The sequence below is a fragment of the Triturus cristatus genome, chromosome 9 (genome assembly GCF_964204655.1).
Source record: "Triturus cristatus chromosome 9, aTriCri1.1, whole genome shotgun sequence".
NCBI classification, from domain to species: domain Eukaryota; kingdom Metazoa; phylum Chordata; class Amphibia; order Caudata; family Salamandridae; genus Triturus; species Triturus cristatus.
Genome location: NC_140592.1, coordinates 337,820,244 through 337,841,443, shown reverse-complemented (window position 1 = coordinate 337,841,443; position 21,200 = coordinate 337,820,244). Strand labels below are relative to the sequence as shown.

Genomic DNA, 21,200 nt, shown 5'->3' with positions numbered 1-21,200 from the left:
AAAATAAAAAGAAGTTAGCTCTAAAAGGCATGTTTTGTAGAGTCAGGCGCCTCTTAGAAACCCAAGGCCCAGATGCATGCACCCTACACAAAGATATAAATAAACCCCCATAAGCAAAATGGTGTAAGTAGTTTTGGGGAATTTTTGTACACATGCACCTATAGTTTTTTTTTTTTAACACACTTCATTGATGACTTTAACATTCTGTCCAATGCAGTGGGTATCATACAGAGACAGTCTTTTGTATTTGTAATATGTACAGCATATATATTGCATGTAAATTCTATACGTTTTTAGCTCTATGCGATAAGAAACGAAGGACAATGATCTCTAATGATAACGTTAGTACTAAAACATTGTAGTCACAGCAAAGAAATTGTCAGTAGAAAGCCCTTACATTTCCAGTTAATGAGAAGAACTTGTTCAACCATGTCCCCTCCCTCCCTAACCCGCCCAACCCCGACTCCTGGTCAGTCTTAATGTAACTTCCATAATAATCAAAGGAGGATGCTAGTGGTGTAACACTGGGAGGCAATGCCCTTGGGTTATAATGCATGGGTCTGAGACTCGGAACCCAAAGATAAAGAGTCACAGAGCGGCTATGGGGGTGGGGTATCCTGCGGGGGTAATAAGTCAAGTGATTCTAACTTGAGTAGCATGATCTCCCAGTCCATCGAGATGGGTTGCTTTCTCAACCCCCTCTCTTCTTCTCTGCAAAGACCTGCACCCTCTGCCCTCCCCCACTGAAGCATGTCGGCCTGCCAAGTGGATACCGCAGGACATCTGGGGGATTTCCACCTCATGGTGAGGGCTCTTACTGCTAAAATGAGGGCCAAGTCTAAAAACCTCAATCGCACCTTCTGCACCTTTGTGCGTCTACGGAGACCCATGAGACAGCTCAAAGCATCGTCCGAGACCGGGATTTGTGTGACTTCACTCAAAGAGTGACGGACTCCCACCCAGTAATCTCGGAGGCAGGGGAAGGACCAAAGCATATGTAGGAAGTCTGCCTCATCTCCTTTACAGCGGGGGCAGCAGTGGAATGAGTCTTGGAACATTCGATGAATCCTCTTAGGGTTGTGGTATGATCTATGAAGGTCCATCGTCTGGATGAACTTTAGTTTCGCATTACGTGACACTTTTTTGGGTTGTTCTAGTATGCACTTCCAAGCCTTGTCAGTAATTTCGATATTAGAGTCCTTGGACCAGTGCGCTCTAAGGGACGTGAGTGCAATTGCTGCATGTGTCCGGATACCTGTCTATAACCACCGGACCAGGTGCCCCCCATTTCCCATGTAGTATAAGAGGTGTACCAGGCTATGTTGTGAGGGTTCACTATGCTGCGGGGCCCATGTGTTCCTAATGTAATGGGACACCGCTGCGTGCAGTAGGTATAAATGTGGTGGTGCGCCCGTAGTCTGAAGAAAAGAGTCATCATCAAGCATGGTACCATCCCCGAAGAACGTCCCGATGTCCTCCACTCCCGCGTCTGTCCAGTCCTGTATCCTCGCCTTTGTGAGCCTGCCTTGTGGTGTTGGAATACCCAAGAGGGGGATGTTCATTGCGTAGGGGGTCGCCAGGGCGGTATATGATAATGCCTTCCTCCAGCACTGTAGAGCAGTCTTCAATGGGGGGGGGGGGGCTATCCACGGGAAATTTGGCTTTAGGCAATAGCAGTGAGTGCTCCTCACCCCAGTCTAAGTCTCAAGCTGTATACCCGATTTCCTGTAAATTTTTCCCCGTAGTCCAGTACGATAGCCATTGGAGCTGACTGACGTGGTAGTAGGCCCTGAAGTCAGGAACTCCCAGGCCGCCACTCCGGGTCTCCAGTTGGAGCTTCCGTAGACTCATTCGTCTGCGACCCGTTCCCCAAATAAGGTTCACCAGTATAGTATTCAGTGTGTTGAAAATGGACTGCGGAATAACAACGGGCAAGTTCACAAAATAGTATAATAGGCGAGGAAGCATCACCATCTTCGAGATGGCGATTCGCCCCATCACCGATAACGGCAGAGAGGACCAAAAGGCCACACTGGCACGAAGGGCCGTTAGGGCCCGCACTATGTTGCCTTCAATTTGATCCGCCTGCGTTCTGTAGACTTGAATGGCTAAATATTTAAAGGTGTAGGGGGCCACTGGTATGGCGTAGTCCCCAAACTGCAGGTTATTCAGGTATGGTATTTCCTGAAAGAAGTAAGCTATAGATATTCCCAGGTTTATGGCCAGACCCGAGAGACGTTCAAAATTGGCAAAAACATCGGGAAGAGGGGTATTGTCAGCTGTCAGATCCCGCAAGTACAAAAGGATGTCATCTGCATAAATGTAAATTAGGTGGTTCGCACCATCGATGGGTATGCCAAGCCGGTCTGCTATAGCTAGGGGCTCCAGGGCAATAACAAACAACAGGGGGGATAGCGGGCAGCTCTGTCTCCTACCCCTATGGATAGTATATTGGTCTGAAATGTAACGACCTGTGCGTGCTCTGGCTGTGGGGGATGTGTATAATAAGTGTGCATGTACCTATAGTTGATTAATATCTTGCTGCACATTTGTGCTGTATCTGGTGTTTTTAGTTGTGTTCTTCTTAAAGCATAGCTGTGCTTAATGATATTGTTATAATTGTAAGCAAAACGCATTGTTGATGCTTTCTGCCACCACAACACAGTTGTAAGAAAACAACTAAAGAAGAAGAAAACAAATGAAAACACCAGTTAGAACACACGTGCTCGTGCTGCTGTTTATGTTCTGTTGTATTTAACACTATTTTATGAGAGCAAAATGCATCCTGGCATCCAGAGTAAGCTGTGGGTAAAACTACCTACCCCAAGTGGACATTTATCAAGCAGCTGCTTTCACTCGCTATTCATTTTCTGTTTCATCTAGCACTATTTCTTAGCACAAAATGCATCCTTGCAGCGATTTCGGACACAAGGGGGCATTTTCGTGTTAAAAATATAGTGCTAGATGCAGAATTACTCTTCTCTCATAATTCCGCATAATTTCACAGACTTTTTGAGTAACTCCACATTATTACACCACATGGACTTTGTTACGTACCGAACATTGACCGCTGTCCACTCTTCAGACCAGCCAATGCGGAGGGATTTCTGGGAGAAGGCCGCCGTCCTTCACCGGAAGATGCAGGCGGGCTTGAAGCATGAAACATTCGGGTGCTTTGGCGCCATGGGAGCAACAGAAATACGGCTCCCAGCAGCCTGTGCGGTGCGGGGCGCGAGCACCGGAAGTGACGCGGCATTGGCTACCTGTCGGCTACTTAAGCCGGAGACGGGGAGAGGAATGCCGCATATTATCCTGTGATGTTCGCAGAGCCATACCGAAGGATTCCATAGCTGCCACAGTGCCCGGTGGGGTGACGGTGTCAGTGACACCACCAAGTGCATTCTTTCCTCTAACGCCGATATTAGCGGCCGAGTACACCGCGTTTGTAGAAACTGAACGTGCAAGTTCTTTTCATTGTGAAGAAACCAGATTCTTTTACCAAACACTAAGTAGCAAACCCGTGGTTTCTACCAATCTCCCTATACTCCATTGCCTTGACTTGCTACATATACCAGGTGGTATATTGTCCTCATATCAAAGGCGTTTATGCACAACAAGGAATGGTTGCATTTGTTATCTGTTAATTTCGGTATGAAAGGCTATCCTGGATGCTCAGATACTCGTTAGTATATATGTTGTAAGTGTGTGTCTTCTAGCAGGGGGAAAAGTGAGAGGTGGCTGAATTAAGCCCTATTCATTCCTTCCTTGTGAGGCCCATGCACACACCTCTACTGGTGGGTACGATAAATCACAAATCGCAGTGTCTATGGTCTAGAGGTGTTTATGAGACATTGCCTAAATTGATGTTTGTTTGTTCGCAGTTCATACGCCTGATTACTGTGTAATCCCTTCTAAGCCTTAGAAGACATGGTAGCCAAGAGAAGGTCTTTGATGACTACTCAATCGCTGTTCCCATCCTTTCCTTCCCCCGATTGACCCCCTTAATCTTCTGTGACCTAATGGCAATTCGGAATTGAGGTTGTCAATAGGTGGACCCCATTGAGCAATGAACTGATCCTGAGAGGCCTCCGAGGGACCGTGACAGACTTAAGCAAGTTATGCCCACCCCTAGTAGTGGAAATTGAATCACTAGTCGAGTGCCTTTCAATGTGAGTCTTTTCCAATGCTAAACTAGTTCACCATGGAAATTTCAAACTGCTTTTGAGCCTTTGAGGCTGCAAGATTGATATGTTTTGCAACTCTTCTCAACATCTGTCCATAATTGACGACCAATGAAGTACGATACAACACTGAAAGATGGCTTAGAAATCAAGGCTCTAATGTTTTCTTCCTATTTGAGGGCAGTTGAACAAGCCTGTTTTGATTATGCACTCGAGAAAATCTTTAGCCACTGATGTATGCCTGCTACTAATGGTGAGGCAGGGAATGGAATAAAAAAATTAAATCAGCAGAACTTTGATCCTTTCTGGGGCAATTAATTATTTAGAATTTGTTGTCCTGTAGCTGAAGGTCTCAGCTCTTGATCCCAGGGGCCATATTTGTCTTGGGACTCTGAAAATCATTAGAAGAGGCTGGTAATCCACGATGATTGAGGATGGCTTGCCAAGGATGAACAGATATATGTGTGTCCAGGTTCAAACAATGGCCAACTCTCTTTCTCCGCTTGAAAGTATTTATTTTTCGAGCTTGTTAAGCTACAACCCGCTCAGGCAATCACTTTTTCTGGGACTTCTGAGTCTGTTTCCACTGAGCTAGGACGCCACCAAGGTCCACTGGAATTGCATCAAGAATAATTTCAGGGCTATTCTACCAAGGGTTGCATGCTCTTTGCACCACGTTGTGCAGTGCATAAGCGATGCAAACCTTGAAATAAAGCCACACAAAGCCCCCTTGCATGGCCCTGAGTGGCTTGATAAATTCAGAGTAATGCCACAGAGCGCAAATCACTGTGTTGCATTACTCTGCGCCAGGGAGGCATTCCATCGGTGGTGCATGGGTGTTTCCATGCAAAACCCAAGGATTTTGCCGCATTCTCAGATTTACCATTACTGGTAGACCTGGGACTGCGCCAAAATGCTATGCCTTCCCAAGGGAGGCGTCACAAAGAGAAACATCTTCATTTCTCCTAATTTTTTCTAGGTGTAGCGTCCTTCCCCACCTGGTAGCACGCAAATGAGCATGCTACACACGGAGGTCTGTAGTGCACATCTCTATTCTTCAGAGTGCCACCGTTAACTAACTGTGTGCATTGCGTCATGACCTTTATAAACCACACCCAGATACACCCAAACAATTACATCATTCTTCTACATAGTCCATCAGGTACCAGAAGGGTCCTGCTATAGTATTTACAAGACACTACACTAGGGGTGGGCGGTACTTAAGGCGTTTTACTTCACGAAATTCCGGGGAGTTACCAAAAACTCTAGGGATTCTGCAGAGTTCCGCAGGCAGCAAAATTCTGATACATCACACTGCTCGCGTTAATTTGTAGACCCAGGAGCTTGTCTAATGCTTTAAAATCACTGCGAATGGCACCACGCAGGGCACTAGAGGGCGCTGCGCCTTTCTGCTGCTCGAGTAGATTTTCTGTTCAAGCGGCAGCTTTCACAATGTGAGCGGCAACTTTCTCAGTGCAAGTGGTAGCGGCCTACCGTGACCGCCTGCTTTGAAAAATCTTACTGAGAGGCGGTCTAGTGTTCGTTAATGTTGGCCAGCCACACATGAGGATGACACCGCCATGTGGCAGTTGGTGGAGTTTTTGCCGAATTGGGCAAAACCCCGTGAACTCCACCTGCGGAGCGCAGTTTATCACCCACCCCTAGATTTTTCCTCTTTCTATGTTTTTTCCTCTTTCTATATTCTGCAGCACACATAGAAAGGGGGAAATGCCTCAGGGGATTGTTTTGTTCAGGAAGGTGTCCCTTCCTGCACAAAAACAGTCCTCCTTACAACACAGACACCCTTGCACCATGGTGTAAGAGTGCCTGCATTGGCGCTAGGTAGCACATTGTGTGCCTGCGCTGGGGAAAGGCAGAAATGCACTGTATTGTGATAAATATGGTGCATACCTGCCCTTTCCCTGTAACACAGTGCAGCAAGGTGACTTGCTGCACTGCACTGAGTTACAATTTGATAAATATGGCCCCCAGTTTGTAAAGCAGGATTCAAGTAGATTAGATTCTGGGCTTCTTATATTATTTATTTCATTGTTTCAATTGCTTGAAATGCTGATTGATATTGCGTTGACCTTTTCTAAATGTGCCCCTTATAAGTCATGTTTCTGAGGAGAGAGCTTGGGGATGCAAATTCAAGTGGGTATATGGCGCATTAACTGGCCATGCTCAAGAAGTATCTTAGAGTGGGTACATTGCCTGGTGCAGGAACGAAGGTGAAGGCCACAACCTTGTCATAATCTGGGTGCTTGCTATCCTGAGTGATAAGAGATTAGAGAATTTGTGGCCAGAGAACTTTAGAACAGTTGAGTGTCAGGTTATCTCAGGATGAGCTTGACAGACTGTCAGCTGACAGATCTTCTCCAGGGTATTATTATTCTTTGTAAGTGTTTTGCGAAGCACTACAATGCCATTGCTATAATTCAAGCGGTTTGGAATGCCTTTATTAATTCTTCTGGTCTACATTTTTGACAAAACTAAGGTGCTGGCATCTATAAAAAAAAACAAGATGCATTTCAGACCTGGTCATGTATTGGGAGCACTCCCCCAGCTCCTGCTGGGGGTACCCTTTGTTTAGATCAAGGTTTGAAAAAAATGCTCCATTCATCTGGTGGATCATGTCTTGAAAAGGAGAGCATAGTTTATCTCTGTCTCTCTAAATGACAAGGTTTGGCTAGCCCATATCAACGCAGATGTGAATGTTTCCTCCAACTCAATGTTTTGGTAATGGAAGTATGGGTGAAACCCATGGTGTGGATCCTTTAATAGGATCTGGATATTTTTTAGTTTACCTATGCCCTGGAATAAGCTAGGTATCACGGGACACGCTATCACATCAGTAACAGTCACAAGGGCCATGAGTGTGCACCAAACTTGAAGAAGACCCATTTTTACTGCAGCATTGCAATCTAAGTAGAGGTAAATAGGTGTGAACGTATGAATAATAATGATTATATTATACTTATCATGATGATGTAGAGGCCATTCACGTAGTGGATGTCAAATTATTGTATGTTGATATTATCCACCATGTTCAAGTGTTATCAGGGCTTTAAGTTTGATGAAAAATCTGGGGTGGGTCTCTCAAAGGGGCGTGGCCAATGTGATTAAGGGCGTGGCTTAAAAACACATAAGCTAAAAATCTGTGCTTAGCATAGTGTGCTACCCCCGACTTGTATTTTGCGGTTTCTGTTATTGCACTCAGATATATGATACAACAAGTAACATTGCACCTACAACAAGCCAGGACTATTGGCTTTGCCAATGGTTGTTAGTTGCATAAGATAAATAAGCAGCAACTTTGGCTTGTATATAATATTGAAAAAGCTCCCACTTAAAGCCCTGGTGACACCATGACAATGTTGCGGCTCCTGAGTTTCAAAAAGAGAAGAGAAATCCAAAGAGAAAATGACCTTCTTTAAAGGATTTCCCTTCCACTACAACGCTCACCTGACATGACGTCATGCTGTAACTTCTCTAGTGAGCAGTGAGCAGTGTGAGCTTGTGCACATCCATGTGCCTGCTGTCACTGCAGTCCGGAAAAAAACGGACCGCCTGTGCCAGGGCACAAAACAGAGCCCGATAGAGACCCGTTTCGAGGCCCCCTTTAAAAAACTGCAGGTGCTCAGACCGGGTGGAACCCGGCCCACTTAAAGCCCTGAGTGTTATACAACCTTCAAACTATAATCTAGTCGGACATGTACCCCTTTGCTGAAGCACCCTCTGTAGTAACCATTAGACTGTTGACAAATCATCAGACATTACTAACGAAGAAAGCATCTCTAGGAATGACTGGCAACATTATAATGTATTCTCATTAACGTAATATTAGAACATTGGAATGTTGGGAGCTCCATTGAAAACAATGGAGCGCTCCGGGCTTATAATGGCTGGTATAAGCCCGGAGCACCAACATTCCAATGTGTCTTTGTTCACAGCTCTGGCTGTGAACAAAGGCTTCAGGGAACCGGAGGGGATTTCAATCCCCTCGCGCTCCCTGAAGGCTTTGTTTTGTTAGAACATTCTGCCCTCTAGTGGCAAAATGTTCTAATAGCCTTATAGCCCTTCGTAGCAGGGCTATACCGGCTTTTAACCCCTTCGGTGCTCATGACGGAACGGTTCCGTCATGAGCCACGGTTGAGCTGTGCTCATGACGGAACCGTTCCGTCATGACCACGCCCGCGCAGGAAAAGATCAGCACAGCAGGGGAATCCGTCCAGCATGGAAGGGGTTAAAGTCCCTCAGCTTTGTTAAAGTCCCTCGCCTTCGGCTCGGGCCTTTAACGCTGCAGCGGGCCTTTAACAGCCGATATAGCCCGCTACGGCGGGCTATAAGGCTATAGTAAATGACGACATCTATAAAAAATCTAAAAAAAACTGAGAGGATTGAATGTTGACATTTTTCTTCGGTGGCCCAAAAAAATCTTCTTGAGATATTTGCTTTGTCAACATGGCGTCCTATTTTCATGCTGTTGGCTTGCCCTCACTTCGACGCTGCCTATGCTCCGATGGCAAGGGACAAAGCAGAGCGCCTGGGCAAGAAACAGATGTCTGGGTTCTATGTGGGCGCTATCTTTGTGGTTAAATGAGATTGGAGCTACACAATCTTGAGATCGCCTTAGACTCACCTGTCGGCCTGAGTCCCCGTAGCTTATGTTGAGGGTGTTCATGGCCCGCACAATGGCCAGCATTGACTGCAGCGTGTTGCTGTTGATGATGGAGATGAACTCCAAACACTCTTCCTTTGTATAACCATCCTGATGAATAATTCTGGGTAGGAAGAAGGTGATAAAATGCATAAGTGCCGATCCATAACTAATGATATGACTACACTGCGTACACAGCAACTTTACCAACTACACAGGAGCAGTGCTGCATGTTATGGATGACTGTTTTTTGAATGTTTGAGTATGAGCATATATGAGAGATTTAATACGTGTAGTGCCTGTGGTAAATGCTTGTAAGTGTTGTCTGTGAGGGGTAATGCACAAGGGCTGACTGTGTGATATTGTAGATGTTTTGGCCGTGAGGAATACTGCGGCAATGTTCACTGTGGGAGATCTTTAGTGTTATCTGTGAGTCGTCTGTTATGTCACTTGCTGCAAGGTATCTTTAAAAAAATATATATATGTTTTTTTTATTTGAGAGCGAGGCAAAGAAAACACTTTTCTCATCCCACCTTCATTTTATCCCATGCTCCCCCGCTCCCTCCACCCTACCCCCGGCCCACATTTATCCAGATTCTGGTCCCACGGTTAAACTCCAGCAATCCTCAATTATACAATTTAACAAGTTTAAAGTGCCATGTGCTAAAGTGCGCTAAACAATATATCAATACTTCTGATTGCAAGCTTCCATAATATAGCAGCAGAGAAAATGGCAGTTTGGGCAAGTCCCCACAGGTAGTTATTACACAGTGCACGGTGCAATGATACTAAGGTGCCAGGTGCCCAAGATATAACAATAATCAGTCCTCACAATACAGTCCTATTTTGAATACATATTCACTGAGGGGCATATTATCAAGACAGGCGATAAAATTATCGCCGCTTTAGCGGCAGAAAACTGCCGCTATAACAGCGATAATGGGCTTGATAATATGCTCTATGGAATTCCAATTGAAGCCCATGTTAGACGTCCTTCACATCTAACATGGGCTTCAATTGGAATTCCATAGAGTATATTATCAAGCCCATCATCGCCGTTTTAGCGGCAGTTTTCTGCCGCTAAAGCAGCGATAATTTTATCGCCTGGCTTGATAATATGCCCCTAATTGATTAATAAATTGAGCAAAGACAAGAATATAAGGTGATCATTCAACGTGCTTAGTGCGAGTATCAGTGAAAGTATCAGAGAAAGTACCCATTATTCTATCCAATCTGAAACAGGCTTCCATATTTCCAATCCCTTCTTTTGAGCCCTACTTCCCTTGCGCCTATAGATTGCCTTTTCTAGGTTATATATAGCCAATAGCCGCTCCACCCATTGTTGAATTGAAGGGGGGATCGGATCCAGCCAGGACGATGCTATACATATCCTATACACCTCCTTCTCTTTCCGTCAGGCTGGTTATTCCCAGCAAGATTGCTGGCGCATCCAGTTCGACCTGCAGCTGTAATTTCTCCTTTAAAAACCTCTTTATATCCTTAATCAGGAGGGCTAGCTTGTCACAGGTCGCAAACATGTGGATTATGTCCGCCATGTGAAGAAAGCAGCGTGGGCAATAGGCTCCCTTTCCATCGCTCCATTTTGCTATTCTGTTTGGAGTGTTATAAAGCCCGAAGCATGTCTTGTAAAATTGGACTTGGAGTTTGGCCGGTATTAAAATTGTCTGGGTATTTAGGAATATCTGTTGGAACATAGCCCCCAAAATCTCTAATCTTTCTTGCCATTCCACTGAACATATTTCCATGTCATCTTTGAATTGTTAGTTCAGAAGCTTATAGTCACAATTCTATTGGGGGGAGGGGGGGAGGGGGGGGCAGGGTAATTCTGTCCACAAGTTCACTTCTCTCGAGCTGGTCCATCTTGCCCTCATTTTTTTGTAAAAAGTCCCTAATCTGTAAATATTTAAAAAAGTCCCTAGGTGTAAGGTCAAATTCAACTCTTAGTTCCATATATGATCTAATACCCTCCTGAGAATAAAAATAGCCTAGCTGTTTAATACCGAGTTCAAACCAGGTCTTAAAAGGTCTATCATTAAAAATATCTGGTAGATTTCTATTCTGCCATAATGGAGTGTAATAGTTAAGTGTTCCTATTCCATTTAGGCGCCGTATTGCCCGCCAGATTTTAAAAGCCGTAAGTAGTGTCTTAAACCGGACTCTTTTGTAATACCCATAACTTAACTGATGCCAAAAGGCACCCCCACACCACATCCAATCACCTGTTCCCATAGAGTGGGAGATTTAGATTGTCATGTGCTATTGTCAATGCTCAAAAGAGTAGTAAAAAGCGTAAGTGAAGTTGCCCACCAATATAGCTTCAGGTTAGGGAGGGCTAGACCTCCGAAATCCATAGGCAACGATAAAAATGTATATGCTCTGCTTGGCCGGGAATAAGACCAAATAAATTGTGCAAAAATGTTTTCAAATTTTTTAAGCCAAAAATTTGTAAAAACAAGCAGTATTGCTCTAAAAAAAATAAAACAATTTTGGAAATGAAATAATTTTTATTATATTGATTCTGCCAATGAGGGTTAAATGTAGGTGGTCCAATTTATTTAGCGCTTTCTTGGTTTCCTCCGCGCAGTTCCCCAAATTTTCATTGACCACCTGATCCATATCTCAATTGATTTTAACCCCCAAATAATTGGCTTTTTTAACCACCCGCTTTTCGTTAAAAGTAATAAATTAATTAACTACTATTTGGGTTTTCTCCCAGTTTAGGGCATAGCCTGAGAGTAAGCCATATTCTCGAGACTCCTCTTCTATTGCCCCCATCGCCTGTTCTTGGTGAGGAGTTACAATGGCTGTGTCATCTGCATAGACCAAAACTTTACTCTGATGATTATTTCTCACTATTGGAGGAACGTTGTCGGCTACAGCAAGTTGTTTAAGAAAGGGGTCTATATACAAGGCAAATAAAAGAGGTGACCAGGGGCACCCCTGCCGCGTCCCCCTCATGATTTTCAGTGGTTGGGTCATTTTGCGATATATAAATACCCTAGCTTCCAGGTCTTTATACAAGGCTTGAACTGCTCTTATCAACCTATTCCCAATCCCTTTCTTTTGCATTGTCATCCATAAAAAGGCCAGAAGACCCTATCAAAGGCCTTTTCGGCATCTAAAAAAATGGTCGCCACAGGATCTCCGGACACTTGGTTTACATTGAATAGGGTAATGGCTCTTCGAAAACGCTCAATAGTTCCCTTCCCGGGAATAAACCCATGCTGTCCCTCAAATACCATTTTACCGATAACCTGCGAGAGTCGTGTGGCCATTACTTTAGAGTAAATCTTAACATCCCCATTAATTAAAGTTATAGGGCGGTAAGAGCCCAGCTCCTGTACAGGCTTATCTTTTTTGGTAAAGACTATGATTTTGGCCAGTGCTCAGGTTCTTGGTGGGGCAACCCCTTCTGCTGTCTGAAGAAACATGGATGTCAAGGTTTCTTTGAGTTCCTCCTTAAAGATTTTATAAAATTCTGTGGGGAGTATGTCGGGCCCTGCCGCTTTCCCCCGGGAAGATTTGACATTGCCCCCTAAATTTCTTTTCAGACAATTGGAGGCTCTAACGCCCCCCTCTCATCTTGCGTCAGTACCTCCATCTCGCAGGCGTCTAAGTATCTGCCTATTTGAACTGCCACATCCCCTCGCACTCTACCCACATCCTCCATGTAAAGTGATTGGTAAAATCTAAAGAAGGCTGCACGTACATCCTTAGACTCCATTAGCCGCCCAATTACAGAATCGTTTATTGACAAAATCTCGCTGCGTGTCACCTCTGATCTTGTTCTGACGGCCAGTAGATGACCCACCTTTTCCCCACATTCATAGACTTCCTCCCTATGAGCTGATGCCTTATCTAGAGCTTTCCTTAATAGTTCACCTTGGATTTCTGCCTTTGCTAGGGCCACCTCCTCTTGTGCTTCTGCTATTCCCCAATTTTGTCTTAGGGCCTTAACTACTTTTTCCTCTGCCTGTACTAGTTTTTGCAGTCTGGTGCTCTTAAGATTTTCTTCTTCTTTCCTTTTCCTGCTTGAATACTGTATTGTCTCGCCCCTCACTCCTGCCTTTAAGGTGTCCCATACCATTCCAAGTGGTGCCGACCCCAAATTTCTCTGTTGAAAGTCAGGTATCCATTCCTTCAGGTGTCCTACATACTCTTTGTCTAGTAGAAGGGCCCTCTCAAAGGTCCATGCCAAAGCTTTCTCGGTGAGTCCTCCCTGCTCCAGCTGTAATACCAGTGGTCTGTGGTCAGATAGTACTCTAGGGTGCCGATTAATACTATTTCTTCCCACCAGTGTAGAGGAGGCGAAGAAATAATCCAAGCGAATATGCTTCTGATGCAGGGCGGAGTAATCACATGTTCCTCTGGCCTCTGTAGAGACCATACATCCACCAAGCCATGTACCTGTCATAAATTACAGAGCGCTTGAAAAACCCTTGGCTTCCTACCCTTATATCTTTGATCTTGTCCCCATTTGGAGTCGAGATTGATGTTAAAATCTCCACACATGATTAATGGCAATGGCCAGTGTGCCAGTTCGTTAGGTAGCCATTCCAAAAGGGGCGAATCGTCCACATTACTGCCATAAACCGAGCACATGGTGAAGTTCGGCAGCTCTGGGGCCTTCCAGTTTCTAATGACCCATCGGCCTAGCCCATCTGAACGTGTTTTCACAAATTGGATTGATCTCTTCTCAGATAGAATCACAACCCCCCTTCTGTGGGTTCCCAACATCGTGGCCCCAACTACAGTGTAGTCAAGATATTTCAATAAATCTTTCTGGGACCCATCAAGGCGGGTCTTTTGCAAGCAAACAATGTCTGCTTGCAACAGTTGCAGTCCTTGCGCCACTACTTGTCTCATTTTGCATCATTTAGCCCGCAGATGTTCAATGTTGCTATACCTAATCTCCCCATTTTCTTAGTTGTATTTGGTTGCCACGTTTTTCATATTCCTTATATACAAAAAATAAAATCCTAACTGCCACCTGTTTCAATAATCTCACCCGCCCGTGCCCTCTTTTTGTGCACCTGCACCACCCTTTGTGTGAGCCGCCTCCCATCCACCCTCCCACCCCTTCCCCCGCCCTCCCCTTACAAAAAGGCAATCAGGCATTGCCTGATCGATGTACAGCTGGCCAGCTGACCCCCATCTCCCTCAATCCATGAAATCCCCATTTTTTCTTAGACTGCACAGTATCTATTATTCCCAGTCTTGTCCATAGTGTTTGTTACTGTATCATTTTTCCTGAAATCTTTCCCCCTTATAATTTTTTTTCTTAATTTCTTCTAAATATTCCTGCACTTATACTTCAGAGGTGAAGCTGCGTGTTGTGCCTCCGAAAATTATCTTTTATCCGGACGGTTTTTGCAGGAAGACCTCTGCTCCAAGTTTCTGTAAAAGAGAGAAGAGTTGCCTTAGACGCCAACGTCTTTCCACTGTTGCATGTGCGAAATCTGGGTGTACAAAGAACGAGACCCCATTGCTGATCTTTGGAGCGTTGAAGCGGGCTTTATCAAATATAATTTGTCGCAGCAGAAAGTTAACAATGAAAACCAGCATTGCTCCGGATTTCTCGTCAGTGTTCTGCGTTTGGTTTCTCCTGAATAGAGGGAAGCAATGGGCCCTCTGTATTTCCATATCCCAATCCCAACTTGATTGTTCAGAAAATGCATCTTTTAGGAGTTTTACCATGTAGCTTCTGGGGTCATTCCCCTCTAGGCCTTCCGGTATCACTAAAAAGCGCAGGTTGTTTCTCCTCCGACGGTTTTCATAATCTTCCAATTTGGTCATGACATCAACCATAGCCGCGCCTTGTTCTGTACTTTGCGTCTTAATCGATTCCATGTCAGCTTCCAGTGCCTCAGTCCGCATCTCAACTGAGGTTATACGATCTGCAATTTCCCCACATGTTTTATTCAACTTGCGGATTCCGGTTTGAACTTTTTTTGCAGCAATCCTGGCTCTGCGTTCCTCTTTTCTATTTTCTTCCTGCATTTGCTGAATTGATATTAAAATGGTCGATAGGGAAGGTTCTTCAATTCCAGCCAACTCGTCTCCTTTCTCGGTTTGGTGACAGACCTTTGTGTCGGAGTAATCCCATTTGAGTTGTTTTCTAGTCCTTTTTTTTAGGCTTCCTTTCCTATTTTATTTTTATCCCTTGATTTTTTCTTTTGCATTGATTGGGAGGAGGAGCTGGAGCTGTCTTCAGAGAGAGATTCCCCGCTTGATGACCTGTCCTCCAGTTCTGATACCTCGGACTCTTCAGTTAATGAATATAATTTTTCCACTCCATGGCTTTCTGGTGACAAGATGCCAACTTGTGCAGATAGTTTTTTAGATGTTCCTGTGCCAAGGGGCGTTGCCTGGGTCTTCTCCCTCACAGTTTCTTCCCCATGGCCAGCCTCCTTGACATAGATCCCATCTACCTTGGGTATTGACTGGGTTTGCTCTTCTGTTCCTAGTTAATTCATACATTAGTTTGACTGAGAGGAGGGTGTTCCCTGTTTGATCCCCATCTATGCCTGTCGAGGAGCTCCTGGATCCTTCTTCCACCCCTGCAGCCTCCTTCGCTTGCTGGGTCTCATTCGTTAATGTCCTGTCACCCCCTTCCTCCAGTACATTGCTTTTCTCCAAAGTAGTCATTGATAGATTAGCAAACATTGAGGTGACCATTGGCTGGGTTGGCCCCCCCTCTACTTGCACTCCCAACCTGGCAGCAGTTCGTTTTTTTATACCGGCATCACACTTCGTCTTACTGTCCCCGCCGCACTGCTTCAGTTCCAGAGGAGCTCCATTGCCATCCGGTTGGCCGCCTCCTCTGTGCACTCCGCTATTGCCAGGGGTGGCAGAAACTCGCCCTCTCGCCGTTCTCCTGCCTCTCAAGGCCATTCGGTGGGTCAGTGTTTTCCTCGCCTGCCGCCGGGTACTCCGTTTACATTGAAATAGATATTCCCCTAACGAGGCCGCGGTGAGTCGTAATACGAGCTCTAGTGCCTCCTGCCACCAACTGCCTGCTGTGCTTTTCGCTGGCTCACTCAGGCCGTGCAGTCGCTCACTGAGCATTCGATCCATCGAGGGAGATGGAGGAAACGGCGGCTGCAGTTAGTCTCCCGCTATCTATGCCCAAGGTATCTAATGCAAATATTAATTTTGAGTTGGTCTGTAAGAGTGTTGGCTGTGAAGAATCTTTTGAAGCACCGGTTATAGGAGATATTGAGCCAGTTTTAGTCATAGGTGATATATTACGGGGTGCTGGCTGTGTGGGATGTTTTAGGATGTTTTAGGATTTAGGTCATTGTAATACATTTCAGGGCTTATTTACAAGCCCCTTGCACTGCTGGTGCGTCACATTTTTTGATGCACCGGCGGTGCAGTGTGCCTGGCCATATTCACAAGGCCACATAAAGCCACCATGAGTGGCTTTTAATGGCCTTGTAAATATGTCCCCATTTCACGCATTACTCTGCATGAAAGGGGCGTTCCATGGGTGTTGCTGTGGGAGTTCCCATACAACATCCATGGAACCTGACGCATTCCCAGATTTGCACGGTTTTGTAAACCTGGGAAACCTGTCAGATTCCAATGCATCCCCAGTGGATGCGTAAGGGAGGCACAACAAGGAGAAATACTTTTATTTCTTCTTGTTTTTCCTTATTCTATGTGTGCTGCATTCTGCAGCACGGGAAATAGCATTTACAACGTGGACTTAACTATGTGTGCCGTTTCAACATAGGTGGAACATCGGCTTGCCTTAACCAAGCATATGCCTTAACCACACATATGTGTGGTTAAGGCAGTCGGCACTCTTGATGCAGAGAGGATCGGCGGGGAGAGGAACAGGAAGGATCGTGAAATGAAGGACCGGGAGGTAAATTAGTTAGTAGGACTAGGACCAGGAGGTGGAGGGGTTAGGGTAGTTTTTAGGGCTGGGGTCAGGGTAGTTTTTAGGGTTGAGGGCCAAGTTTTAGGGCTCAGGTGGGGGGGACAGTTTTCAGGGCTGGAGGCCAGTCTTAGGGCTCGGGGGACTGGGGTTGGGGTCGTTTTTTGGGCTGGTGCCGGGTTTTAGGGCTCAGGGTGAGGAAATGGGTAGTTTTTAGGGCTGGGGTGGGTAAATTGCAGGACTGGGGTCCAGGTTTTAGAACTCAGGGCAGGGGGGGGTGTGATCTTTACCACACGTATACCTTTACCAATCATGCCTTTACAACGAAATTCGTTGTAAAGGCATGTGTGATAAAGGCATGTGTGTTAAAGAGGTGGTCATTGTTAAGACTGCGTTGTTAAGTCAGGCGTGGTTTAGAGAGTCGTTGTTCCTTCATACAACCTGCAACACATGTAGAAAGAGGAAAGCACCTCTCCTGATTGTTTTTGTGCAGTAAGGTTCACCTTCCTGCACAAAAACAATCACCCCTGCAACGCAGACACCCTTGCACCATGGCGCAAGGGTGCCTGCGTTGGCGCATGGCAGCCCACTGTGCGCCAGCTCAGGGGAAGAGAACAGGATTGCGCTGTATCTTGTAGATACTTCGCATTCCTGCCTTTTTCTTTTGACACACGGTAGTGCAGGAGGAAGGCTTGCTGCACTGTGTCATAATATTGTAAATGAGGCCCACAGGGCTTATTTACAAGCTCCTTGCGCTACAGGTGTGTCAATTTAGGGCACACCTGCAGCGCAGTGTGCTGGCCTATATTTGCATGGCCACGCAAAGCCACCCTGCGTAGCTTTTCATGGCCTTGTAAATATGGTCCCTATTCATGCAGTACTTTGTGTGAAACGGGCGTGCCATGGGTGTTGCTGTGGGTGTTCCCATGCAACACCCATGTATGAATTCTGCTGCATTCCCAGATTTACGTTTTGTAAACCTGGGAATGCATCAGAATCCCACACCTCCTCAGGGGAGGCATAAAAGTGGAGCACCGAGGAGAAATACTTTCAATTTTTCCTTGTTTTTTCCTCTTTCTATGTGTGCTGCATTCTGTAGTACAAATAGAAAGAGAAAAACGCGATCAATGATTGCTTTTGTGCAGGAAGGCATCCCTTCCTGCACAACAACACTCATTCCTGCAATGCAGGCACCCTTCCACCATGATGCAAGGGTGCCTGCGTTGACGCACAGCAGCTGTTATAGCGCAGAGCACAGGAATATGTGATATAGCTATAAATACGGTGCATCTCTGTCCTCTTAAAATGACTCACCGTGGCGCAGCAAAATGGCTTTTGGCACTGCGCCGCATAATTTATTCATAAATGAGGTCCTTCGTGTTTTCATAAATATATACTCAATAAAGGGATGTTGTAGGAGGCATGACTGTGAGGAATTTTGTGTGAGCAATGGTTACAAGAGATCTCCATCTTGTCGGAGGGTTGTCTGGGAAGCAAAGACTCTGGGGCTATTGTGCCACATTCACTGTGGGCCTGATTCACAAAACTAACTTAAGACAAAATCCTAAACTTACTACCATTTTGGTATTCACCGAAGGCACTTACTCATTTTGGTATTCACAGAAGGCACTTACTCATTTCGGTATTCACAGAAGTTAGGAATCCTAACTTTAGGACTCCTAAATGCCTTCTGTGAATACCGAAAGTCTTAAAGGTAGGAGTTTTCTCAGTTGAGGAGTAGTAAAGTTAGGACTCCTAAATGCCTACTGTGAATATCAAAAGTCTTAAAGTTAGGATTTTTCTCAGTTTAGGAGTAGTAAAGTTAGGACTCCTAAACTCCAACAAATTCACACATTTATACAGACATGCAGGCATGCAATGATCATGCAGAAACATAAAAGGTACCTGTCCTGCAGCTCTGGGAGAGGAAATCCTCAAAGGTCCCAGGAGGGTTGAGAATGCTGTCTTCTCTCACTGGCAAACCTTTGATCAGCCAATGAGGCGAGGCAGCAGTTCCTCACTCGTCACAGAGAAGGATGGGGTCAGTGAAACTGCTGAGCCCACCACACCCCACTCTGTGACGAAGTGTCACTGATTGTCACTTGGCTCTGGGCACTTCAGGGCTTAAAACAAAGGTGCCCGATACTGGGCAATCAGTGACAATCTCCCTCGTCATGAGGGGGAGGGCCTCAAGGCACTTTTTCAAGGCTCACAAGGTCACGCCCACAGAACTATGAAATTCTCAGCCTGGCAAAGTTCAGCTTAGACAGCCAGGAGCCTGTGCATTCAGCGCATGTCTAGCACCTTGCTACCTGACCTGAACAAGACACTCTTCTTCGCTGGAAAAAGGTTAAAGGCATGGCCCCTCTGCCCATATGGATAGGCAGCGGCCATTGGTGAGAGCCCCAAAGCCTAGCTCTCTTAGCTTAGAATGCTCTTTTCCTGATCGTATTTATTTGAACATGAGAATTACCAACTTGGGAGATCTCTGGTAGGTACATATTTGTGGAGCCTGCTGGTTAGAAAGTGAGAGGTGTGGTGGTCATTGAGGTGGACCATGTAGAAAGCCTTGAATATGTCATTTATTCTTATGGGTAGCGAGTGAAGGTTGACAGATTGGATGTTGTTTGCTCTTCATTACTAGGCCTAAAGCACCAGTCCAAATTATTTGGAGCTTCTGCATTAAGTAAGAAGCCATGTCTTTGTACAGGCTGTTCCTGCAATCTAGTCTGAAAGATAGAGGATCAGAATTGACATGAACTTTTTAGGTTTTAAGAAGAGAGGAAGGATGTTTCTGAGCATTTTCAGAATTTAGTAAACTCAGCTAGAGGTGGCTTTCACTTGATCATCCAGGAAGAGACACTTGCTCAGTGGAAACACTAAAAATTATTTTCTTTTGTAGTTTTGGTGACTGCAGATACCTTGTGGCTAAGGAATGACAGAGCAGAGTTTGTCTCTTTAACTGAACACTGGTTCTTGGTCTTGCCAAAGTTTAACATGAGTTCGTTTGTCATCAATAGATGCTCAATGTTTGACTTGTGTGCCTTCATGCCTCCATTTAGAAGGAGCAAAATGTGCATGTTGGTGTGGGAGTGGAAGACAGCTATATTCATCAGAGAAGCGCGAAGTCAGGAATATGTTAAACAAGGGTGACAAATATAACAAGAACTATTAGCTTTGCAGGTTGGTCGGGTTGGCAGAGTTGGGTTGGGTTAGAAGTTGGGTTAGTGGCTTCTGAGATGAACCACTGGCATAGGTTAGAGGTTCTGGTTGTCAGGACTTGTGTCACTGTGCGGGCAGTGGGAAATGCCCTTGTTGTGTTAAATGTGAAGTTGTACAGGATTGTATGATGTGGATGATGCAGAAGCTCTGCCTTTTCGAGGAGTGTAAACACTATGGGGGATATTCACACGGAAGTGGCGGAGAGAGGCGTTAGCCTTCTTGGCTTAACGCCTCTCTCCGCCACTTTGGAAAAGCAAGGCTGCACCATATTCACAAGGACATGGTGCTGCCTTGCTTTTCCCCTGTGATGGAGCTAAGTTTCACAAATTAGCGCCAACGCAGGCACCCTTGCACCAGAGTGCAAGGGTGTCTGCAAACAGGGAGGTTTTTTTATGTACAGGAAGGTGTCCCTTCCTGCACATAAACAAACCTAAAATGTACAGGAAGGGACACCTGGTGGCGATAGGGACTTGTGAATATGCCCCTATGTGTAGTGTTAATATATCCTATGTGATATTGATTGATGTAACAGTGCTGGCAGTGTCAGATCTTTAAACAGTGCCTGAAACGGTATATAATTTATGAATTGTGGATTCTTATAAGATCGTCTGGATTAAACATGCAGACAGTAGTTACTGTATTTGTAGTTGTATTTATAGACCACCTCATACCCTTGACAAGGAGTCAAAGGACTTTAGTTGATGAAAGTTGAACTGCAGTGTGGCCTAGACGAGAAGCTTTTTGGTGTAGTGAGTGAATGTCCAGAGTGTTGCTGGTATGCTAACATGAATCACTGTGGCCAAGCATGTAATGGAAGAGGAGAGATTGATAGATGGCATGCACTTTACCTTAATTCATTGTTGTTGAAATAGTGTGGGTTATAGGTATGGTCTATGTGGATATTCTTATGTGTTATATAAGGTGAGTAGAGGAAAGCACTCGTCTCATCTCTGTGATGTTGTTGTTGCTGCACATTCAAGTGGAGTCGAATAAATAGAGAGAGAGAGCTGCACATGCAGAATTGTCTAGCACCCTTGAGAAGGAATAGGTTTTGCTTCTTGGGTTAATTTGAGTGGTACTGAAACAATTCATCATGATGCACTAATTACAGGCACCAAGGGAAAATGCTTTACATAGGCCACACAGGAGAGACAGAGGAGGAACCCAGATGAATGCACTTGATTACCAGTGGCGGCCTGTGCAAATACGCATGGTGGCCCGGGGTTGGGTG

The 21,200-nt window shown here is 45.3% G+C and overlaps 1 protein-coding gene across 1 annotated transcript in view; it reads right to left on the bottom strand.

Moving 5' to 3' along the window:
* Positions 1 to 21,200, bottom strand: part of GNAT1 (G protein subunit alpha transducin 1) — a 182,626-nt gene that overhangs the window by 67,425 nt on the left and 94,001 nt on the right. The window contains exon 3 of the mRNA XM_085625083.1: positions 8,824 to 8,965. Coding sequence (XP_085481209.1) covers positions 8,824 to 8,965 — 142 coding nt within the window. The remainder of the gene's footprint in view (positions 1 to 8,823; positions 8,966 to 21,200) is intronic.